This window comes from Aulostomus chinensis, chromosome 16, assembly GCF_037954235.1.
Source record: "Aulostomus chinensis isolate RoL2024-O1b breed Wild chromosome 16, RoL_Achi_v1.0, whole genome shotgun sequence".
Classification (NCBI taxonomy): Eukaryota; Metazoa; Chordata; class Actinopteri; order Syngnathiformes; family Aulostomidae; genus Aulostomus; species Aulostomus chinensis.
The window spans coordinates 22,178,368-22,200,645 of record NC_141335.1 but is presented as its reverse complement, the minus strand read 5'-3'; the positions used below and the strand labels follow the sequence as shown (position 1 = coordinate 22,200,645).

Genomic DNA, 22,278 nt, shown 5'->3' with positions numbered 1-22,278 from the left:
GTTAAATTTACTTTAAAAGCCCGGTCGTTCCAACTTAGTCACTGCTGATAGTTAAGACAATTGAATAAACTATAAAGTTACTCTCGTGTATTTTTCTTATTTTCAGTCATTTCACACTGTAAAACATGACTGCAATATTCCTTGTCACCTGTAGTTGGCGGTGGTAAATGGGAGTGTGTGTTTTTACTACAACCAACGAAGCAGAGGTCCTGCGCCAGTTTTGTAGATCTACAAAACACTACTTAAGCTGTCGCACAGGCAGATGAGCCCGTCCTGTTGATTCAGAGATCAGCGGAATCCGCGAAGACGGAGGAAAATCCGTTCAGCGAACTGAGCAAGCGCTACCAGCACCGGTAGTAACTACGTGTAATTTTAAGGGAAAATGGCAGATAGAAAAAATAATAATGTCGCTAACACCAGTGCGAATTTACTGTTTAGCGGCGCCCCTGAATTTAACTTCAATTTGCCCTTCATGCCAGTAAGTCAGGCCTCCGGTCCGGCGGTGCTGTCAGGAGGTGAGATGAAGCACTGGTGGAGGAAATGTAGCTAAACCTTAGCGCTGGCGTTAGCAGGCTAGCTAGCTAACTCATATAGCCGCATTTCTGAATTATTGTCAGATGTTATTTTGTGTTAAGGACACCTAGAAAAACCTTGTGTGACCGGACTGAGCTGTCAGATTTATCCTCACATTCGCAGGGATTTGTGCAGGTCACACTGTCCCAAATTTGATATCATAAGAGAAAGGTGCACAGTTAACGCTATGATTTACTTTTGTTTATGTATCTTTGTCTTATAAGACTTAACAGACTTTTCTCTTCAAGTTGATTTAGTTGATATATTTATTAATTACTAAATTTCATTGGAGCTGGAGATACTCTGCCACCGCGTCTTGAGTTTAAGATTTTTTTGGTATCGAACAGAAAATAATTATTTTAATTCATGTTTGTTGTACTGTGTCATGGGTTTTGCTGAGCTATTTGGCTACTTAGTTGTGCTGCACTCTGATGTGTCTTAGATGACTCCACTGATGTTGGTGAGGAGGACAGTTTTCTGGGTCAGACCTCTGGGAATGGACCTGCTCCCTCTACCTTCAACTATTTCTCCAGCCCCGTAACCAGCAGTGACCCATTTGCCACCATCGGCCAGCTGCCATGTCCACCGCCAGCACTGTCTGCAGCTCCCGTGACAACAGGTCCTGTGTCTGTTCCCAGCAGTGTCGGTATGGCTCCTCCTCCTCCACCTCCAGGCTCCCAAATGAACCCAGTTCCTCCAGCTTTTGGCAGTGCAGTTTATCAGAGCCCTATGGGACGTCACACTCCACCCCCTAGCACAATGACACCGCCGCCCCCCCAGATGCAGCCTCAGAGTCATAACCCGTACCGACACACCCCCCTCAGCAGCAGAGCCAGTCCTTACATCCCTGCTCCAGAGATCCTGCCACCAACCCACACACCTCAGCAGAACCCTTACTCTCTCAGCTCTGCGCCGCAAACATTCCCACTGTCAGGACCCACGTTCACAAAGGTAGATATGACCTCGTTGGCATCTGCATCACATTGTTTTTGAACCCACCAGCTTCTTTCCCAAGATGTCACCAGAGTGAAAGAAAATGATGTAGCTTAGCAGCATTTTCTGTCCTCTCTTCAGCCTCCTCCCACTCAGCTGCAGGCGCCCCCACCGCCAGCCACCACTGCTGGAGCGATCGTCCCAGCTGGTCCAATGATGCCCTACAACTTCAACGTCTATGAAGCTGTTCAGCCGCACTGGTTCTACTGCAAGTTAGTTGAGTCCAAAAGTGTCTGGCTTCCGTTCAGCATCATCGACTCCCTTCAGCTGGAGGAGACGTATAATTCAGGTATTACCATTCATCACACCTGGTAGATAGATAATTAATTGTCCCCTTGGGGAATATTTTTCTCATTAAGAGAGACGCATGGCGGTTAACAACAACAACCACATATAAACAACTCCAGACAGACGCCGATTTCATACTTCCAATATACCGAATACAAGAACAAAGACAATAGACAGTGTGACATAATCCATAACCCCTAGCTACAGATTGCAAAGTGCATAGGGACCAGTATTGCACATGCCTGTCAGAGTAAATAAATAAATAAATAAATACGGAGGGCAGAGAAGATGTAATGTTAGGCTGCACATTGTTCCCTGGTCAGACCTGCTGAGACCTGGAATTAAAACCTGCTATTTAGATATTGGTTTAAAAAAACTGCTGGATTGTGGAGTGAATGACTGTTTTGTCCTGTTTTTGGAAAGGGCAGGGTAGCTAAACCTGCTACCTGAAGGTATTCGTTCAAAGGTGGTGAAAAGTGGATGTTTTGAATTTTCTAAAGATTTTCTGCTTTGCGCAGGGCTGCCTCTCAATAAATGTGTTCCAGACTATTTAGATAAGTACCCAACAGCTTGCTGGCAGTGGTAACTATTTTCCTGAACCTACATTTCTGAACTTCAGTTGTGCTGCTGAACCAGCAGATTATGCAGAAGGTTAAGACACTCTCCACATAAGCACTGTAGAACATCTTTGGCATTCGACACCAAATGACACCAGCTTTTTTAAAAAAAAATAAAGCCTTTGCTGTCCTATTTTCTGCATGTATTCTGTCTACTTCTCCCACTTCAACTTGTTGTCTAAAACCACCCCCTGATACTTGCACTCATGAACAGACTGTATGGGCTGCCCATGGCTAATTGTTGAATGAGACACTTTATCTTTCCTAAAAACACCGGTCCTGTTCATCTCCTCGGAGGAGGCTGACCAATGCTGTATCGTCAGCAAGCTTAATTAAGTGCCTACTAGAGTGACAGCAGGAAGAGTTGTTGGTGTATAAAGTAAATAATCGGGGGATAGCACACGACCTTGAGGGGAGCCAATATTAGTCATGATTTGTTTGGTAAGAGAAGAACCCACCTTCACCTGCTGGACTCTCAGACATAGGAAATCAAGGAGTCAGGGGATCAGGCCTCCATCCGGCGCAAAGTCTTCATGCAGCCTCTGGGCCAGGATGTGAGGATGGATTTGTTGAATGCAGACAAGAACTCAAAGAATAGAATTTTGTCGTGGTTTTTGCTACAATCAGTGGTTCCTGAACTCTTTAAAATGCTGTACCCCCTGAAACATACGTCCTCACATGTCGCCAGTACCACCAGTCAAGTCAGTTTTATTTATGTAGCGCCAAATCACAACAAAAGTTATCTCATGTCACTTTCCAAGTAGAGCAGGTCCAACACCACACTCCTTCAATGAATCTACACCCAATAATTCTCCATGAGCAAGCACATCCTGCAACAGCAGCGACGAAAACCTTCCTTTCAACAGGCAGGAACGTGGAGCAGACCCAGGCTCAATGGGGATGGAAGTCTACTTTGACCGGTTGGGGGGAAAGAGAGCAGGAGAGCAGGGCAGAGACAAAGACAGATAATGGACGAACACAGATATACAGAAGGGAAGAGAGGGACAGAGATAAAGAGAGAGAGAAAGGGTTTGATGGGCAATAGCCAGTGGCTAGGCTAGCAAGGCTGACAATACGAGCAGAGGGGTTACACACGTAGAACAGATGCACTGCATCTGCTGCTCCTGTGGGTGTCGGGTGAGGTTGTTGCTACCGTTTATTCGTATAACGTAAGTCAGGAAACTTATTAGGGCTGATCCAGGAGGAGCTGGACATGAGCGTACTGGGTGCCCATCCCCAGAAGACCCATACACAGACCTACTCTTTCTGTGATTGAGACTTAGCACCTCTAGGTGTGTTGAGTGAGATCCATCTGGGCCAGAACAAGTCAGGAAGAGAAGGAGCAGGTCTTCATAGGATACCGTTACCCCATTGTGGGAATCTTGGTTCTTGACCAATTAAGTTAAATACATACTGAAATGTGTCCGTGGCTTTTTCTTCTTCCAGTTCAGCCAGACCCAGAGAATGTGATTGTGCGTACAGATGGAGGCCGTTACGACGTGCAACTCTACGACCGCGTGCGCTCTGCTGTTTACTGGGAGGAGGAGCCTACAGAGGTCCGCCGCTGCACCTGGTTTTACAAAGGGGACACGGACAGCCGTTTTATCCCTTACTCAGAGGAGTTCAGCGACAAGCTGGAGGTTTGTCTCACAGCTACATTTGACCAGACACACATGTGAGGTTACCTCATAGTTACTAGGAGTAGTGCTGAGGTGAGTGTGTGTCACATTCCGGGCAGATGTGAGAGCATTTTGGGGCCTATTTGTGTTTTTTTTTCTATGCAAATCCAGTTGACCAGATGAGAGATTTATTGGTAAAGATGCTGTTATTGATTCTACTTATTGCTCTGATTCTTTGTCCCTTGCCTATCAGTTTTCTCTGTGGGACAAAATAAAACAAACAACAGTTTAACTGTGGTGTTAGTACACAGATGTTATTATCTCTGTGAGACCACAGATGCTATTATCTTTGTTAGTACACAGATGCTATTATCTCTGACAGTACACAGATGTTATTATCTCTGTCAGTACACAGATGTTATTATCTCTGTGAGACCACAGATGTTATTATCTCTGTGAGAACACAGATGTTATTATCTCTGTGAGACCACAGATGTTATTATCTTTGTTAGTACACAGATGTTATTATCTCTGTGAGAACACAGATGTTATTATCTCTGTGAGAACACAGATGTTATTATCTCTGTGAGACCACAGATGTTATTATCTTTGTTAGTACACAGATGTTATTATCTCTGTCAGTACACAGATGTTATTATCTCTGTGAGAACACAGATGTTATTATCTCTGTGAGAACACAGATGTTATTATCTCTGTGAGAACACAGATGTTATTATCTCTGTGAGACCACAGATGTTATTATCTCTGTGAGAACACAGATGTTATTATCTCTGTGAGAACACAGATGTTATTATCTCTGTGAGAACACAGATGTTATTATCTCTGTGAGACCACAGATGTTATTATCTCTGTGAGAACACAGATGTTATTATCTCTGTGAGAACACAGATGTTATTATCTCTGTCAGTACACAGATGTTATTATCTCTGTGAGAACACAGATGTTATTATCTTTGTTAGTACACAGATGTTATTATCTCTGTGAGAACACAGATGTTATTATCTCTGTGAGAACACAGATGTTATTATCTTTGTGAGAACACAGATGTTATTATCTTTGTGAGAACACAGATGTTATTATCTTTGTCAGTACACAGATGTTATTATCTCTGTGAGAACACAGATGTTATTATCTTTGTTAGTACACAGATGTTATTATCTCTGTGAGAACACAGATGTTATTATCTCTGTGAGAACACAGATGTTATTATCTCTGTGAGAACACAGATGTTATTATCTCTGTGAGAACACAGATGTTATTATCTTTGTCAGTACACAGATGTTATTATCTTTGTGAGAACACAGATGTTATTATCTTTGTGAGAACACAGATGTTATTATCTTTGTCAGTACACAGATGCTATTATCTCTGTGAGAACACAGATGTTATTATCTTTGTTAGTACACAGATGTTATTATCTCTGTGAGAACACAGATGTTATTATCTTTGTTAGTACACAGATGTTATTATCTCTGTGAGAACACAGATGTTATTATCTTTGTTAGTACACAGATGTTATTATCACTGTCAGTACACAGATGTTATTATCACTGTCAGTACACAGATGTTATTATCTCTGAGACCACAGATGTTATTATCTCTGTGAGAACACAGATGTTATTATCTCTGTGAGAACACAGATGTTATTATCTTTGTGAGAACACAGATGTTATTATCTTTGTTAGTACACAGATGTTATTATCTCTGTCAGTACACAGATGTTATTATCTCTGTGAGAACACAGATGTTATTATCTCTGTGAGAACACAGATGTTATTATCTTTGTTAGTACACAGATGTTATTATCTCTGTGAGAACACAGATGTTATTATCTTTGTTAGTACACAGATGTTATTATCTCTGTCAGTACACAGATGTTATTATCTCTGTGGGAACACAGATGTTATTATCTCTGTGAGAACACAGATGTTATTATCTTTGTTAGTACACAGATGTTATTATCTCTGTGAGAACACAGATGTTATTATCTTTGTTAGTACACAGATGTTATTATCTCTGTCAGTACACAGATGTTATTATCTCTGTGAGAACACAGATGTTATTATCTCTGTGAGAACACAGATGTTATTATCTCTGTGAGACCACAGATGTTATTATCTTTGTTAGTACACAGATGTTATTATCTCTGTCAGTACACAGATGTTATTATCTCTGTGAGACCACAGATGTTATTATCTCTGTGAGAACACAGATGTTATTATCTCTGTGAGACCACAGATGTTATTATCTTTGTTAGTACACAGATGTTATTATCTCTGTCAGTACACAGATGTTATTATCTCTGTGAGACCACAGATGTTATTATCTCTGTGAGACCACAGATGTTATTATCTTTGTGAGAACACAGATGTTATTATCTCTGTGAGAACACAGATGTTATTATCTTTGTTAGTACACAGATGTTATTATCTCTGTGAGAACACAGATGTTATTATCTCTGTGAGACCACAGATGTTATTATCTCTGTGAGAACACAGATGTTATTATCTCTGTGAGAACACAGATGTTATTATCTTTGTTAGTACACAGATGTTATTATCTCTGTGAGAACACAGATGTTATTATCTCTGTCAGTACACAGATGTTATTATCTCTGTGAGAACACAGATGTTATTATCTCTGTGAGAACACAGATGTTATTATCTTTGTTAGTACACAGATGTTATTATCTCTGTGAGAACACAGATGTTATTATCTTTGTTAGTACACAGATGTTATTATCTCTGTCAGTACACAGATGTTATTATCTCTGTGAGAACACAGATGTTATTATCTTTGTGAGAACACAGATGTTACTATCTCTGTGAGACCACAGATGTTATTATCTCTGTGAGACCACAGATGTTATTATCTCTGTGAGACCACAGATGTTATTATCTCTGTGAGACCACAGATGTTATTATCTCTGTGAGACCACAGATGTTATTATCTCTGTGAGACCACAGATGTTATTATCTCTGTGAGAACACAGATGTTATTATCTTTGTTAGTACACAGATGTTATTATCTTTGTTAGTACACAGATGTTATTATCTCTGTGAGAACACAGATGTTATTATCTTTGTTAGTACACAGATGTTATTATCTCTGTGATTGGCCTGAAAAAAGTACATTTGGAAAAGTGTTAGAAATTTGCCTCACAGCCACCTGCTTATTAGGATGTATGTGGTTCACGCACGTAGACAGAAATTACGGCGAATTTATGGTCATGTGGTGATTAAATTTGTCATTTTGTATGTGCTCGCTGATATCCCAGCTGGAGTGGTTATTAATCTCATTCTTCAGCACTGATATTTCTTTTTATCTTCAGGCAGAGTATAAAAAAGCTGTTTCTACCAACCAGTGGCATCGCCGACTGGAGTTCCCATCAGGGGAAACCATTGTCATGCACAATCCAAAGGTGAACCTCCATCTGATGAGTGTGTGTGACGTGCCGGTCTTCATCCCATCAGTCTGATTTAATAACTAATGAATGTGTCTTCTGGATGCTTCTGTAGGTGATTGTGCAGTTTCAGCCCTCCGCCATGCCAGACGAGTGGGGCACAACTCAGGACGGGCAGACCAGGCCCAGAGTGGTCAAGAGGGGGATTGACGATGACCATGACGAAGTGCCTGATGGTAGACGACTTTCTCTTTATCCAAGCGGGTTCACAGAGTAGTGTGTTGGTGTGAGTAGAAAGCAAAGCTTGTGTGGGGAAAATCAGAAATGTCTTTTTCAATGTCTTGTCGTAAATGGCGTAATGCAGCTGAACTGCATGAAGACACAGTTCAGATGTGCTAAATACAGTTCAAAAGAAGATCATAAGTGACCTTGATGAGCAGTGGGTGAGGTTCCATTTAACATTTGCCAACTTTTCCAGGCGAGCTCCCAAAGGTGGATCACCTGGTGTTCATGGTTCATGGAATCGGTCCAGTCTGCGATCTGAGGTTCAGGAGCATGATCGAGTGTGGTGAGTTCAACACAATCATCAGTATTTGTGCAGCCTCTCTGATACTACTTTGAAGTAATCAATACAAATCCTTTTTCCTTTAGTGGACGACTTTCGCAATGTGTCACTGAAACTGCTGCAGAGTCACTTTAAGAAGCCCACAGATGATCATGCCATCAGCCGGGTGGAGTTTCTACCCGTCCAGTGGCACACGGCTCTACATGGAGACGCCACGGGGGTGGATCGGTGAGGAGAGGCGGCTTCCTTCTGGTTTTTGAAGTTTAGAAGGAGCAAGGATAGAAGAATGAATAGAAATTGCAACCAATGAGGTAGTGAAACCTGAAAATTTTAGTATTTTGAACATCGGGCTCCCTCATCTCAAAGTCGGTGGGTTTTTGGCTGACAAATGGCTCAGTGAAGCTGCAGAGGTTGTCGCGAACATCAAGCTTCATCGCACAGACGAAACGAGCAGACAGTTGTGACGGTGAAGTCATGCATCTGGAGTGATGCTCATTGACGGTATAAACTTTAACTTTGTGCCTCTAATGATTGCATCTACGCTGAAAAAATAAAATGTGGCATTCAAGAGTGTATGTTATCATGTGGAATAAAATGTTTGCCACGAGGATTATTTTTGACAGTGAGCCAAAATCCAATGCAAGATTCCCACCAGCTTTCGGTGGAGGGAACCTGTGCTGGTGGTAACTTCTGTGTGAGCCTGTGACGATGCATCATCCCAGCAGCGCTTACTCAGACAGTCTAGCATCATCCATTAGCTGTGATTCCGACTGATGGTTGAAATGTTTGAGTCCGGGACAAAAATATCAACATGCTGGCTCATGCTAAAGGTGAGGAGCTGTTTCCCAAAATACAGACAGTCTAGGTATTCACAGGAAACGGGTTTAGTTCTGCAGACTCTGATGTGCAGTAAGCAACTGCTGTAATGTTTCTTTTTTTGGCTATGTTGCTCAGTTGTACTTCCATTAGGATTCAGGGATCCACTCAGTATGCAGACCAAGAGCATGGGGAGACTTGATTGATCAGCTGATTGTAAAATCTGTTTTTCTTGCAAGGAGGATAAAGAAGATCACGTTGCCCAGCACCGGGCGTTTACGTCACTTCACCAATGAGACGTTGTTAGATGTGCTGTTCTATAACAGTCCCACTTACTGCCAGACCATCATGGACACAGTTGCCCTGGAGATTAACCGACTTCATGCCCTGTTCATGAAGAGGAACCCGGATTACAAAGGAGGCATATCAGTGGCTGGACACAGCTTAGGTAATAACCCAGTTTCTACATTCATCCGTAGCTCCACTTTTAGCAATTAAGCCATTGCATTTTGGCGCATGATGTGGGTGTTTGTTTGTCCTCATTAATATTGTTTGTCATCTTTGTCTAACAGTGATTGTCTGGGTTCACCCCCCCACCCCCCCCACCCCCCTCTTTTGCAGGTTCCCTTATTCTCTTTGACCTGCTGTCAAATCAGAAGAATGTACCAGCAATGCCAACCCCACCCACCGCCAATGGAGAAACTAAACAGGTCCATTTACCAGTTAATTGAATTAAATCTACACCAGCTTTTCAGGAAAATACACTTATTGTCATTTCCCTTCAGAGCCAGAACCTCCTCTCCTGTGTGCGTGCATCAGGGAGCTGAGACCCACAGAGGCTGCTCGTTAGCTACGCATAATGAACAGTGGTGGATACTTCATACTCCAGTCAAAAGTCACTGAATAAATAAAGTTCAGGAAAAGGTGTATTTCAGGACTTTTATGGGGGGTCTCCCAACACTTCCCATCCACGATCATTCATTATGCTAAGCTAAATAGCAGTCGATTGCTCTTGGCTCTCCAGTGCACACACAGAGGAGAGAAGAGTTTCAGTTTCTTGTCTGGCTCTGAGGAGGACAGCAAATAAGTGTATTTCCCAAAAAAAGCTTACATGTCCTTTTAGAATATTGTTGTTAATTAGCCAGCTAACATTGCATAAACAGTAGATGAAAACTATATTTATCCTCCTATCCTGTCACGAGTGTGACACATAATAACATTATAAGTGGTATAAACACCTTTTGGGTGTTCCTCCAAATAATGTCACAAAGAATAATGGTCACTTACGCCTCTCACATCAGGTGACCGCCCCGATTACACAAGCTGTCAATCCTCCAGCGGTGGCAGAGGAGCCCAAAGAAGATGGGGAGGAGCTCGAGGACCTCTCTGCTGTGCTGGAGCATCTGGGCCTGTCTGAGTACAAGAGTACTTTTGACACAGAAAAAATTGACATTGAATCTTTTGTAAGACTCAAAACAACTGCTTCTTGTTCTAAACATAAATTTAGTAAGTCCAGGGGAGGTTGGGGGGGTCTAAAAAAGTCCAAGAATGTAGAAAATGAATATCCTGGTGGTTTGTATGACGATTGGCGGCAGTGGTAAGGGGTATTTATGATGCATTCAATTTGCTTCTCGTAGCTCATGTGTACGATTGAGGACTTGAAGGAGATGGGGATCCCATTGGGCCCTCGGAAGAAGATCGCCAAGTTTGTGAAAGAGAGGGTGACTAAGCAGGCGAGTTTGTCAGCATCTGTACAACATCTGTGAGATTTGAACAAAGATGGTGAGCACTGACCTGTTTGGCTCCTGTCTTTCTACCATGTATGTAGGCTGCAGCTCAGGAGAAGAAGGCCGACGTTCAGGCGGTCAATCAAGCTGCAGCGCTGCCAGAACCAGCTGAGCCCCACCCTGATCCCAGTGTGATGAAGCTTCCTGTTGGCAACACCATCTCCTCCCTCCACCATGTCAACTATAACTACTTTGAAGTTGGCACCGGACAGGTGCGTAGGATCCAAGCAGATTCTAATTTTGACATTGACATTTGAGTAATAACTGTAAATGTTCTGCTCTTCAGGTGTCGGTGGTCTACCACTCGCTGGACTTTGATCCAATGAATTTCTTTGCCCTGGGTTCTCCAATTGGCATGTTCCTGACAGTCAGAGGTCTGGAGAAGATTGAGGAGACATATCAGCTGCCAACATGCAAAGGCTTCTTCAATATTTACCATCCGGTACGCATCTGTAGCCCAGACGACTCACAGATATTCCTAGAATGCCTCAAGGAAAATTTTTCAGATTTGGCTCAAATGTCCTCTTGTGGTCACAGGTCACTGCGACTGGCACACACTGCGGCAGCACTATCAATGTCTAATATAGACCTGTAATAATGTTTTCTTCACTGGTTTCTCTGACACACATTTGCTAAAAATTCTGTACCGTTAAAAGAAAGCAAAGTATGAGGATTACTTTGTGCGCTGACTCTGATGACTTCATCACGGACTGGTTTTCTTTCCAGTTGGACCCAGTGGCATACAGGATTGAGCCCATGATCCTTCCGGACGTGGATTTGAAGCCTGTTTTGATCCCACATCACAAAGGAAGGAAAAGGCTTCATCTAGGTATGATGCTCACTAGAAGCTGTTTGTGTTCTTCGTCCGGCCTCCTCTGCCCTGGATGCTCACATTTTCAAGATGTCTGTCAGTTGATGTGGAAAATAAGTGTGTTTTTTACAGCCTGAACTACGTTGTTGTGAGCTTCTCTTATAGTGGAGTGCTTTTATTTGCGTGGCAGCAAAATACAAAGACCTTCTTCTCACATTGACATTTATATGGTGCCGTATGAGAGAAAAACAGAACAGCTTTGTTTTTGCCTCTGCACAGAATAAACACATTGAAGCTAAAAGTGGTTGTTTTTAGGTCGGTGAAACCAGATAATCTAGACAGAGAAATGTCTGTTTCAGAACTGAAGGAGTCTCTCTCAAGGATGGGCGCTGACCTGAAGCAGGGGTTCATCAGCTCCCTGAGGAACGCCTGGCAGACTCTCAACGACTTCGCTCGGGCCCACACGTCATCTGCTCAGCTTCAGGCAGAGCTAGCCATCGTTGCCAATCAGATTGAGGAGCAGGAGAAGCAAGCAGAGGAAGGTGAGCTTCCCGTCCCTGAGTGACACCCACCCCTATTGTGGTTATTTTTTTGTGTCAAGTTAATGAGTTTCTGGTTAATCACAGAGCAAAAAATTCCAGAGAGTCCGGAGCCACAAAGGGAGGAGGAGCCTCAGGTGAAGGTGGGGATGCTCAACGGAGGGAATCGCATCGATTACGTCCTGCAGGAGAAACCCATCGAAAGTTTCAACGAGTACCTGTTTGCCCTCCAGAGCCACCTCTGCTACTGGTACACTCACCCTCTTCTCTTACTCTGCACTTTTTAAATTCAGCCCACTTTTCTCGGCACCTGCAGGCACCACATTAGTTTCTTTTCTTGTTACGTCAACCTCAAATTGACAGATGAAACGCGTCGAGCCGTCATCCTGACTAGTCGAGGGAGTCCGCAGCTGTGATCTGCCACTTCCCTGTCAGGCTCAGATCATACAGCCATCCGTTCTGCTCACACGCCGTAGCTCCATCAGTGGGATTCACACAACTTGCTCTGGAGTCGCTGATTCCACCTTTGATCGAGACGTTCAGATTAACTTGTCTGTTGTTCTGCAGGCAATCTGAAGACACGGCTCTGCTCATCCTCAACGAGATCTACAAGACCATGGGCTTCCACCCAGAACACCAAGTACATTAATACAATCAAGCGCAATCTCGGTTCCTTTCATGTTAGTTTCCTGGATTCTGATTATTTTTAAAAAAAACCTGTTTTCTTATTTTCTATTCATGTGGTTTCTTGTATCCAGATGAATAATACAATTGTATAATGCCATTTGTCTTAAATTAAGAAAATTATGACTGGGTTGGTAGTTAAACACTCTTGACAGATTCATTACAGTTTTATAGTGTAAATGATAGAACTGGTCAAGGTTACTGGAAAGACTATGTAACGAAGAAACAACCAACAGAGAAATGTTGTAGCAGCAGTTAATGAAGCCTTCTGTACATTTTATTCAATGGACAAAATAAAAAATAAGTCATCTCCTCGTACACAATCTTTGTGTGAGTCGTCGTGCAGTGCCGAGATGAAGACGTAACACTTCTTCAACGCAGACAGCAGACAAACTATTTACAAAAAGCTGTAATAACTGAAAACGTGAAAAATAAGACGGTGCAGGATGTCGCAAAACTGATCTACTTCCGTCAAGACATGAAAACAACACCTCACCTGCTTGATGTACCATTTTACCAGCTGTGCATATTAATATCACGCCTCCAGCTTCAGACGCTGAGACTGAACCGATAGTGCCAGCTATCAAAGACAGAATGAAACGAACCCTGCATCTGTCAACACATCGTTCAAAGCGATCCTTTCAAAACTGTCAGTAACCCTTTTAAGCATGTAGGCACAAATGACAAGTATTCAACGCAAGTAAGTTGTGAGAAAATTATTTACAGGAGCGTGACATTCAGTCTGAGTCCAGTGGGAGGGATCCGAGTGATCCTCCTCCCTGGGCACAAACGACATCTCTGCTATTTAAATGGAAATAATGGTCCACACAGACTGATCAAAGCGCAGCATGCTTGAGGAACATCTTTGCTCCTGGTTCTTGAACTATCTAATCGACATGCTGGTGACTGATTGTCACATCAAAAACAAATAAGGTCCCTTTTTCAACACGTCTGTCCAACACAACAAATAAATATAGTACAAATTAAACAATATGGCTCCATACACAACCAATACACTGTAAAAGGTCAGCGATCTTTGATCAGCCGGACGTTACCAAAGTGAATTTTGACCCCGCGCTTGCTGGTATTTTAAAAGGAAGACTTTAATGAGAAATAAACGTACTTTCCCACTTCTCCAGAACCGGACAAGGAGGGAGGTATCCTTCTCTCCTGTGTGTGTGCATGAGGGAGCTGAGATCCACGCTAGATAGTTTAGCACCATGAATGGCAGTAGATGGAAGATGTTTGCATGCCTCTGTCGAAAGTCATCAAATTCCCTTTTCACAAAAACTTAAAACATAACTATTGAAGTTGTAAGTAACATTCAACGTGAGAAAACAATATAAATTGCAAGGCATAGTCATTGTTAAAGCCGAACGGCAGCCGGAACTACTTTCCTGACTGATCAGGCAAGATGGGATTAAGCTATCACTTCCCATCCACGGCCATTCATCACGCTAAGCTACTTAGCACAGAGCTGGTCTCTGATCTCTAATGAACTCACAGATGAGAGACAGCTCTCTATCTTCTTGTCTGGCTCCAAGAGGACGGAAAATAAGCATATTTCCCCAAAGGTGCTTGTGTTCCTTCAGACAGATGATTTTTTTCCTTTAGTCAACAGTAAATAACCAGATCTAAATTGGGAATTTTTTTGTTTGAAAAAGCCTCAGCCAATATTGACAGCTTTTTGTTTCTGATCCTGTTTGTTACCGTTAAGAATACAGACAGTGTAACAAGAGCTGATCTTGATTTTCTGAGGTCGCGATTTCCATCAGCAGCAGCGGGGAAAGGTGGATGACCTGTTGTGTTACACGGGGTTTAAAGCAGGCAGGATGGAGTTTATGGTAGTGACTTCTTTACCTCAACCAAAGGTTTTTACGTGACCTGTCGAAAGGAGTACGACCAGGTCTTCCTTTCCTGTCGTAACCTATGACACCGATTTCACCAAACTTGGTGGAGCGGTGCTGAATGAGCCAAGGACTGACCCTTCAGCATATCTGTTTACCATCACCAAAATTCTCTTCTTTTTCTTTTGTACACTTGGTTTGGTCGAGTTCACCTGAGGGCAGGTATGTGCTCTGCAAGTGCCTCTAGGTCCTATTGCACTGATGTCCATCCTACAGCAGGTTAGGTTTGATTTCTCCTCAGTAAGACTTGTACAATGTGGCAAAGTTTCACAATAATCACTGCAGTTTTTGTACATTCATTTGTCTACAGCTTTGCGGTGAAATGCAGAAGACGCATGCTTTTGCTGCGGTGCGTCAATGTTAGCACCTCAGTCTTAATGCTGGAACAACGTCGCGTACGTGTCGCTTAGTCCTCGGTTTTGCCCTGAGTCTTGAAGGCCTGTTTGCGTAGGTGAGCCTCGATCTCCTCACGGAAAACCAGCATGCCCAGGTGAGAGTGGGACGCCTCGTTCATGGCTTTGGATTGGATGCACATGCGGTACTGCTCTGGAGTCAGCTCGTCCGCACACTGCTTCTCGTGCCACAGGTGGAACAGGCCCGAAACTGGTGTCCGCATCACTATCAGGTCGCTCCGAAGATACTTCCTGTACAGGTGGACGTCCTCGCCGCCCCAGCCTTTCACCTCAAGATCAAAACCCCCTGGAAGACCAAAAATATCCATCTGAGTATTCAGTGAAAGTCAAAAGCAGTTGGTGATGGGACTGCTGAGTGAACAGATGATCACCGCTTACCAATGTTTAGGAAATCCGAGCGATACTGACACGTCATTCCGAAACCAAAATCTCTCCAGAATCCAGCATCCTTTTTGTGAATCTAGAAGAGTTGATCACAAATGTCACATTTTACTGAACGGAAGTTAGATTTAATTACCAGAATTAAACTCTGTGTGTGTGTGTGTGTGTGTGTGTGTGTGTGTGTGTGTGTGTGTGTGTGTGTAGTTGGAAAAAAAAGCTGAATGTGAACCATCTTTACCAGTTGGAGTTCGATGGGTGGAGCCAGCTCCAAATTTCCGTAGACTATGGCAGGATTGTACAGACTGAAGACCACCGGATAGAAGACTTTCTTGTCTACAAAACAGAATCAGAGGACACATTCACTCGCACTCAAAAGCCCCTCCTCCTTTTTACTCCTCAATTGCACATCTCTAATTCACCAGACCAACCGGACCTGGTGATCACATGCTTCTTCCGTCACATGTAGAATCACCACCCCCATGTTTTAGTCCATGGGTAGATATACTGTATATGCTACTGCCCAACCCCCCCTCCCCAAACAGGCGCCCTAACTGACCAGAGGAGGAGCTGGTGCAGCGACCAGGACAAATACCCCTCAAACACAACTGATGGTGTCTGTACGGACACTCGGCCAACACAGGGATGTCAAAGCAGTCCTCCCGGTCCCTGTGATGTTGGCAACACAACAGACCGTAGCACCGCCTTAGCACCAAAAGCTTCAAAATACTAAATGCATTAATCTTAACACCTACTTGGGGAAGCGTTGAGACGACATGTGTTGAGGAACTCTGGAGTGAAACGGATGTCAACGTCACAAAAGAACATTAAGACGTCGCCTTTCTTCCAAGCGTGTGCCCCGATGTCCAGACCCCGCCCCCGGGAAAACTCCTCATCCACCGGGATCAGGGTATAATTGGAGAAGCTCTCCTCCCTGAGAAACAGCCGCAGGTGCTCATGACACTTCACACACATACACACAAGCAGCACTAACGCATCACAAGCTCTTTTCCAGCAAAAGGACAAACACCTTGACATTCTTTCCAGAGACGACTTCACCTCTTGCAGGCGGTCTTGTCCAAAATAGACCACGGTGAGGTGGACCTGTCTGTCCTGCTGGATGCACACCTCCCTACAAACACAGAGTATTTATAGTACATTTATAGTACCGTAATAATTTGCATTTCCCTCAAGATTTTTTTTTGTTGGAAATTACAAAACAAACATGAGAACCAGACCAACTTGTTAGCATGAACATGTTGGATCAAGCAACAGCTTTGGATGACACCAGCTTCTTTTGTTCTCACCTGAAGTTGTGCAAGAACTGTGAGAATGTTTCCACTCTGCCCGCCAGCGGCACAATGATGTTAATAATCATTCCAGATGTTTCTACAGATGTGCTCCTGACTTTCATTAAAGGCCCGAAAGGCCTGAAGAGTGTGACGTGACGGAAGCTGCTGGAATCTTCTTTGGCGAAGAAGAGCTCGTAAAGAGACCCTTTGTCTCGCTCCGTCCTGTACAGTCCTGCCAAAATAAGATGAAATGAGAGACTACAACACGACTCGGAGGAGGCATTATAGTTGCAGTCACCATGTGTCAATCTCACTTTCAGGTTCTCACAAATAGGTGTCATGAGCAAGTGAAGATGTTTTTTTGCTTTCCGTTTCCCTTCTTTGGTGTTCCAATGTGCGGAAAGAGTCATCAGTGCACTTTTAGCTTGAAGCTAATAACGTTTGACAGCTAACAACAGCAAAACTGCCCCAAAATCTCTGTTCACAAACTCTCGAGTGGATCGTCTGCCTGGTGTAATCCACGTCTTCTCATTCAGCCATTTGCTCTGCAAATCCACAAACACTCTGATCTGAGCTAAAAACTAGTTCAGTTGTTAGTCGTCAGTTGCCATTAAAGCCTAATATATGTCACTGGCTAGTTCTGCATTCCTGAGTCACAAAGGAAGTGATGCGGCGGGGAAAATGTCTTTCAGAGCTCAAGACACCTAATTGTATTTCAATACACTTTTTGGATGAAGTACCAGTTTCTGGGTGTTGCCAGGTTTTACCTTCAGTAAAATGAGCCTCTGTGTAGGTTTGCCTCTGCATTGGCACATCATCCTCAACGCCATCCTCTTCATCAGGATTGTTGATGATGTCCAGCGCCGCCTCGATGACCTCCACCAACTCGTCCCGACGGTCCTTGCGGACAGGCTTCTCCTCGGGGTGTCGAGTGAGACCCATCTCCAGCTGGTACACCTTGGAAGAGGTGAAACTCTCAAAGGGCACCAGTGCGTACTCACTAGGCAGGCGTGCCCCCGTGTTGACCTCCGCCTTGTCAATCTGAGAGTGCAAGTACTCCAGCAGGTCTCCTGGCTCCTGGTCTTTATTCTCAGCCAGACCCTGCACCCCGGGAAGCTCCTTCTTGTCCTGCAAAAGCTTCAGCTTCTCCGTCATCTCCTGCAGCTCCTGCTTGAGCTGGGCAATCTGGCGCTTCAGACTGGCGGCACGGTTTAGGTGGCGCTCCTCCTGCTCCTGCAGCATGGCCTGGTAGTACTCCTTTCCATAGGTCTCCCCAGTTATGCCGGGCAGCACCAGGCTGACATCGGCTGGAGGCGTGCACTCCAGCAGGTAAGCGAACAGCAGCAGCACCAGCAGCAGGAAGAGGCCCAGGAAGAGCCAGCGGACCCGGCCCTGGAGCGGCAACCCCCGCCTGGGCATCACGTTCACACACAAGCTAAAGCTGGCAAGTCTGCATTCCCTTTCCCCTCTGATCTCCTGGCATATTCACATTACTTCCACCAGATGTCTTCACACCATCGTAGAGATCTGGACCCTTATAACCGTGTACAGGGCATGTTTAGCAAACAAAGTCCACCAGGAGAAACAGGCATTTAACGATGGTGTCAGGTGGTCAGTTCCCTTTGAAGGTCTTAGGGTTTCTTGTGTTTGCATGAAACCTATCGGGGTCTTCCTCCATTAGTCCAGCATAAATCCCTGTGACGATCACCTTGGGGGAAACACAAAAGAGAATTTATGTTACAACAGGGATCATTTTGTGAACTTTTTTTTTTTTTTAGGTATAAGAAAACCAGCCATGTGCCAAAAAAATACTTAAGGCCGTCAATGTCAAGTTGTGTTGAAAACAGACTAAATTCCAACACTTCCAAAACATCACATGAACAAAACATGGCATTTTTACCTCTTCAGACGCAGATGTTTTCTAGATTGTGAGTTGGAGTTTGAAAAAGGCACCAAAAAAGGACGTTTAAGTCAAGCTTGTTTTCATTTCAAACTAAAATCTGTGCGTCTTCCTCAAACTGGCATCCTGCGAAGAAGTACTAGCACAATGCTGCTTCACAACAGGACGGACTGATAGGAGAGCTGTGCACCCATCAAACTACTAAAGATGGACTTCTGGTTAATTATTTTCCTTTCAAAATAAAAGCACAGAAACTTTCAGGACAATTCCACTGAATATTAAATAGTAAGAAGCTGCAGGGCTCTTTGTAGAGTGCAGTGATACAAAAACACCATTGTTCCAAAATTGTTGTGATTTACAGGATAAAGAGTGCTTACTCCTGTACTGATATCAGCTGCCAAGATGTCTAAACAAATTAAAGTGATAAAATTAATAATGTTGTGATTAATATTTCCCCCTTTATCTGTCTGGCTTTTACTAAATGGAATATTGTGGAGAAGCTTATCCAACACATACCAAACACTATTGTTTCTTGAAGGTCATCTAGTGATGTTGTTTTATTGTCTATACTGGAAGTCACTACCTGGCCTCCCAGGTCTGAATCAGTCTCAGAACAAGACAGTTATAATGAAAACCAGCAGGGCTCGGCTTCCAGCAGGCCTTTCAACAGACTACTGTACTTCTCACAACAGCTGCTTGCAGTTCCACGGCAAAGGTACTGTGAAAATCGTCCCCTTTTTCAGTGCTGTTTTCCTAAAAAGTCCCACTTAAGGCTTCCCTCTTGAAAGCGAGGATTTACTGCCAAACACAGAAATTAGAAATCGACTGATTCTGTTTTTTCAGGGCGGACACTGTTTATAAATGAGTCCAGGGGGCCGATAACTCAAAATTACAGCGATACAAACCCCAGCACAAGGCTGCCTTTATATTAATGAGTACTGAAAAGAAGGTTTCTTTGGGAACAATTTTTTTCTCTAAGTGCATGAAGTGTAAACTTTGAACAGTCTAAAAAAAAAAAGAAAAGAAATAAAACATGTAAGTAACATAACTCCTAAAATATTTGTTCTTCTTGTATATGAAAGAGCTGCAGAGCCCAAAACTACCGGCACATTATCGGTAACCGTGGATACTGGTCATTTTGCTCATGTAATTGTAGGGGCCAGTTCATATTTTCAATTAAAAAAAAAAAAAAACCTAAGACGATAACGATGGGATTTTTATGCGGGAATCTGTATCAAACAAAGATGTTTACATAATGCTGTAGAATATAACATGTAGACAGGACACATCTGCAGCACCACAGTATTTAATTTAAAGTACTAGCTTTTCACCAATATCCCCCCTACCTGCAATTTGAAATAGCAGCAGGATAATTAATTTTGATTAACTGTGCAGCCTCATGCACAATATTTGAATTTATTTTTTAACCCTAACCCTATGTGTAAACTAGTACCTAAACAGATAATATCAACTTCAGTAAGTAGCCACCATTTACCTAAATCCGTTTAAAATATCAACAAAACCTCCAATATAGAGAAACCTGGACACCAAAAACCCAAACTGCAGCAGTGACGATTCCAGTCCGGATCCTTTGGTTGGGAGCCAAGCAACAGTCACGTCGTCATATCACAGTTCAATGTTTTTCCATTAGAATGTGTTTAATGACAAAAGTAATGAGAACTCCCTCTAATATTGTGATTCAATCACATTCAAATACTTCTCTGCATTTTTTTGATCTCTTGATGAGCCACTTAAACATGAAACAATACCTTTGACAACTGCAGTCAGTTTATTCGCCCCAAACTGTGACGTATGTAGATGGTTCATTAACACTAAAAAGTTAAAAGGACAATATGAGACAGATCAACAGCAATAGGAGGATTACTTCTGCTTCTCCATTCTTTCTTGACATCATTATCGTTTATGCCAGATTCTAGTGCAGCTCGCTCAATAAGAGTTAAACGAAGTCAATACTTTGACATTTTCATAATGAGGTTACTTGAATCTCTTCAGTTCACTCGTCCACCTCTCGTGTTATTGTGTCCATCCAAAACCTCGGCATATTCACGTCCGCGGTAACCGCCAATGTTTATTCTGAAAAACCTAAACCGGATGTGGGCACGGTTCTGCACTTGGCTTAGCGGTATTGGGGACTCCATTACGGTTTCATGTGATTTTACATCTGTTAAAAAAATAAAATTAAAAAAAAACATGCTACGCGGATTTTAGAGAGTAAAATTAACACTCACCTCTTCATGTCTCCCTCCGCCTCCAGTTGTGCTCGAAGCGGAATATTTGGTATGAAAGCAGCTGCGGTATCCAGCCTCTGTAGCAAAATGCCACGGAGCAAAGAGAGACGAGTGAGTCGCTGTCTACTTCCGGTGAAAAACAAACCAATGGGGGCGTAGCTAGCGTGTGTCGTAATCAGACATGCAGTGTTCATAATAATCTTTTTTATTCATTATTATCATTTTCATTGAATCAATTACCACAAAAAATTCTCCCCCTCCCGCTTAAACAGTAATGGCGAAATAAAAACGTTATGCGTTATTTTAAAGAAACTTTATTTTCTTTTTACATAACCATTTATTTCCGTCCAGTTTTGTGTTTAAACTAGCCTCTTATCTACAGTGACAACTCAAATAAACTCTAGCTGAAGTTAGAAGAGGAACAACAGGGGATCCCAGTGAAAAAGCAGGAAATCAGATTCTAATTTTGTTCGTTCTGTTCTTTGTTTTTTTTTTTTACTTCCTTGTAAGCTTCCCAGCTGCATGCATAATACAAAAAAGCTCTGAGATCTAGTAGAATCAATATCTCAGAAGCAGAATTGTTTTATTAAATACATGCTCTTCAGTGTTCCACAGACATGGAAAAAATGAGTTCATTTTTATTATTTCAATCAGGCAATAAAAGACATATTATATAACAGATCTTAACAACACCATGACAAGACAATGAGGCCTCCAATGGGATTTAAAGAGAGCAAAATAGAGGAATAAAGGTTGTCCCTCACGCTCTTGTATTGTATCTACACATGACGGAGTGTATTATATTTTCTTGTAGTCCCACTCTGGGACAAAATTAATGATTTCTTTCCACATCGTATGTTGCAATACTTCTTCTTAGTTTGTTGCAATTTTTTTTTTTTTTTATCCTGAACAAACTGGCCTCACGTTCTTTGTTTTAAAGAAACTTGATTTCAGTTTTACTCTCAAGCTTTTAAAAAGATTTAAAGACGTATTTGTTATCTGAAGGCAGTTTTCAAGCAGAACCTCCACAATATCACATAATATTGAAAGATGTACATTTAAAAGAAAAACAAGAATTTACCATGAGGATGGGATGAGGAAGGTCATTTATTTTTATCATATATATTTCAATTTACAAGCTGCACGGTGGTGCAGTGGTCAGCACTGTGGCCTCACAGCATGAAGGTTCCGGGTTCGAGCCCCGGCTCGGGCGCGGGATCTTTCTGTGTGGAGTCTGCATGTTCTCCCTGTTCCTGTGTGGGTTCTCTCTGGTACTCCAGCTTCCTCCCACAGTCCAAAGACACCAAGAGGGGACAAGGCTGATTGATACTCTAAATTGACTGTAGGTGTGACTGTGAGTGTGAATGGTTGTCTGTCTCTATGTGTTGGCCCTGTGATGGACTGGAGACCTGTCCAGGGTGAA

At 42.9% G+C, this 22,278-nt stretch overlaps 2 protein-coding genes across 6 annotated transcripts; one reads left to right on the top strand and one right to left on the bottom strand.

Moving 5' to 3' along the window:
• Positions 1-229: 229 nt before the first annotated feature.
• Positions 230-13,032, top strand: sec23ip (SEC23 interacting protein). Of its 3 annotated transcripts, none has more exons than XM_086180479.1 (18): positions 230-353; positions 1,016-1,524; positions 1,648-1,855; positions 3,918-4,111; positions 7,443-7,532; positions 7,630-7,750; positions 7,993-8,082; positions 8,166-8,307; positions 9,135-9,343; positions 9,517-9,605; positions 10,197-10,358; positions 10,533-10,628; positions 10,724-10,894; positions 10,969-11,124; positions 11,409-11,511; positions 11,853-12,035; positions 12,120-12,282; positions 12,600-13,032. In XM_086180479.1, the coding sequence occupies exons 2-18, from the start codon at positions 1,222-1,224 to the stop codon at positions 12,679-12,681; spliced, it is 2,562 nt and encodes an 853-aa protein (XP_086036605.1). In that variant the 5' UTR covers positions 230-353; positions 1,016-1,221; the 3' UTR covers positions 12,682-13,032. The 3 variants fall into 3 exon arrangements, with proteins under 3 accessions (XP_086036605.1, XP_086036604.1, XP_086036602.1); XM_086180478.1 differs by having other exon boundaries at positions 265-515; positions 12,135-12,282; XM_086180476.1 differs by having other exon boundaries at positions 266-515.
• On the bottom strand, positions 12,747-20,994 carry csgalnact2 (chondroitin sulfate N-acetylgalactosaminyltransferase 2). Of its 3 annotated transcripts, none has more exons than XM_086180483.1 (8): positions 20,856-20,994; positions 17,474-18,414; positions 16,722-16,938; positions 16,445-16,546; positions 16,170-16,348; positions 15,656-15,750; positions 15,415-15,496; positions 12,747-15,322 (listed from the first exon to the last, which is right to left on the bottom strand). In XM_086180483.1, exons 2-8 carry the CDS (start codon positions 18,123-18,125, stop codon positions 15,030-15,032), a joined length of 1,620 nt encoding a protein of 539 aa, XP_086036609.1. In that variant the 5' UTR covers positions 18,126-18,414; positions 20,856-20,994; the 3' UTR covers positions 12,747-15,029. The 3 variants fall into 3 exon arrangements, with proteins under 3 accessions (XP_086036609.1, XP_086036611.1, XP_086036610.1); XM_086180485.1 differs by lacking the exon at positions 20,856-20,994 and adding an exon at positions 20,376-20,394; XM_086180484.1 differs by lacking the exon at positions 20,856-20,994 and adding an exon at positions 18,607-18,800.
• Between the last annotated feature and the right edge of the window lie 1,284 nt (positions 20,995-22,278).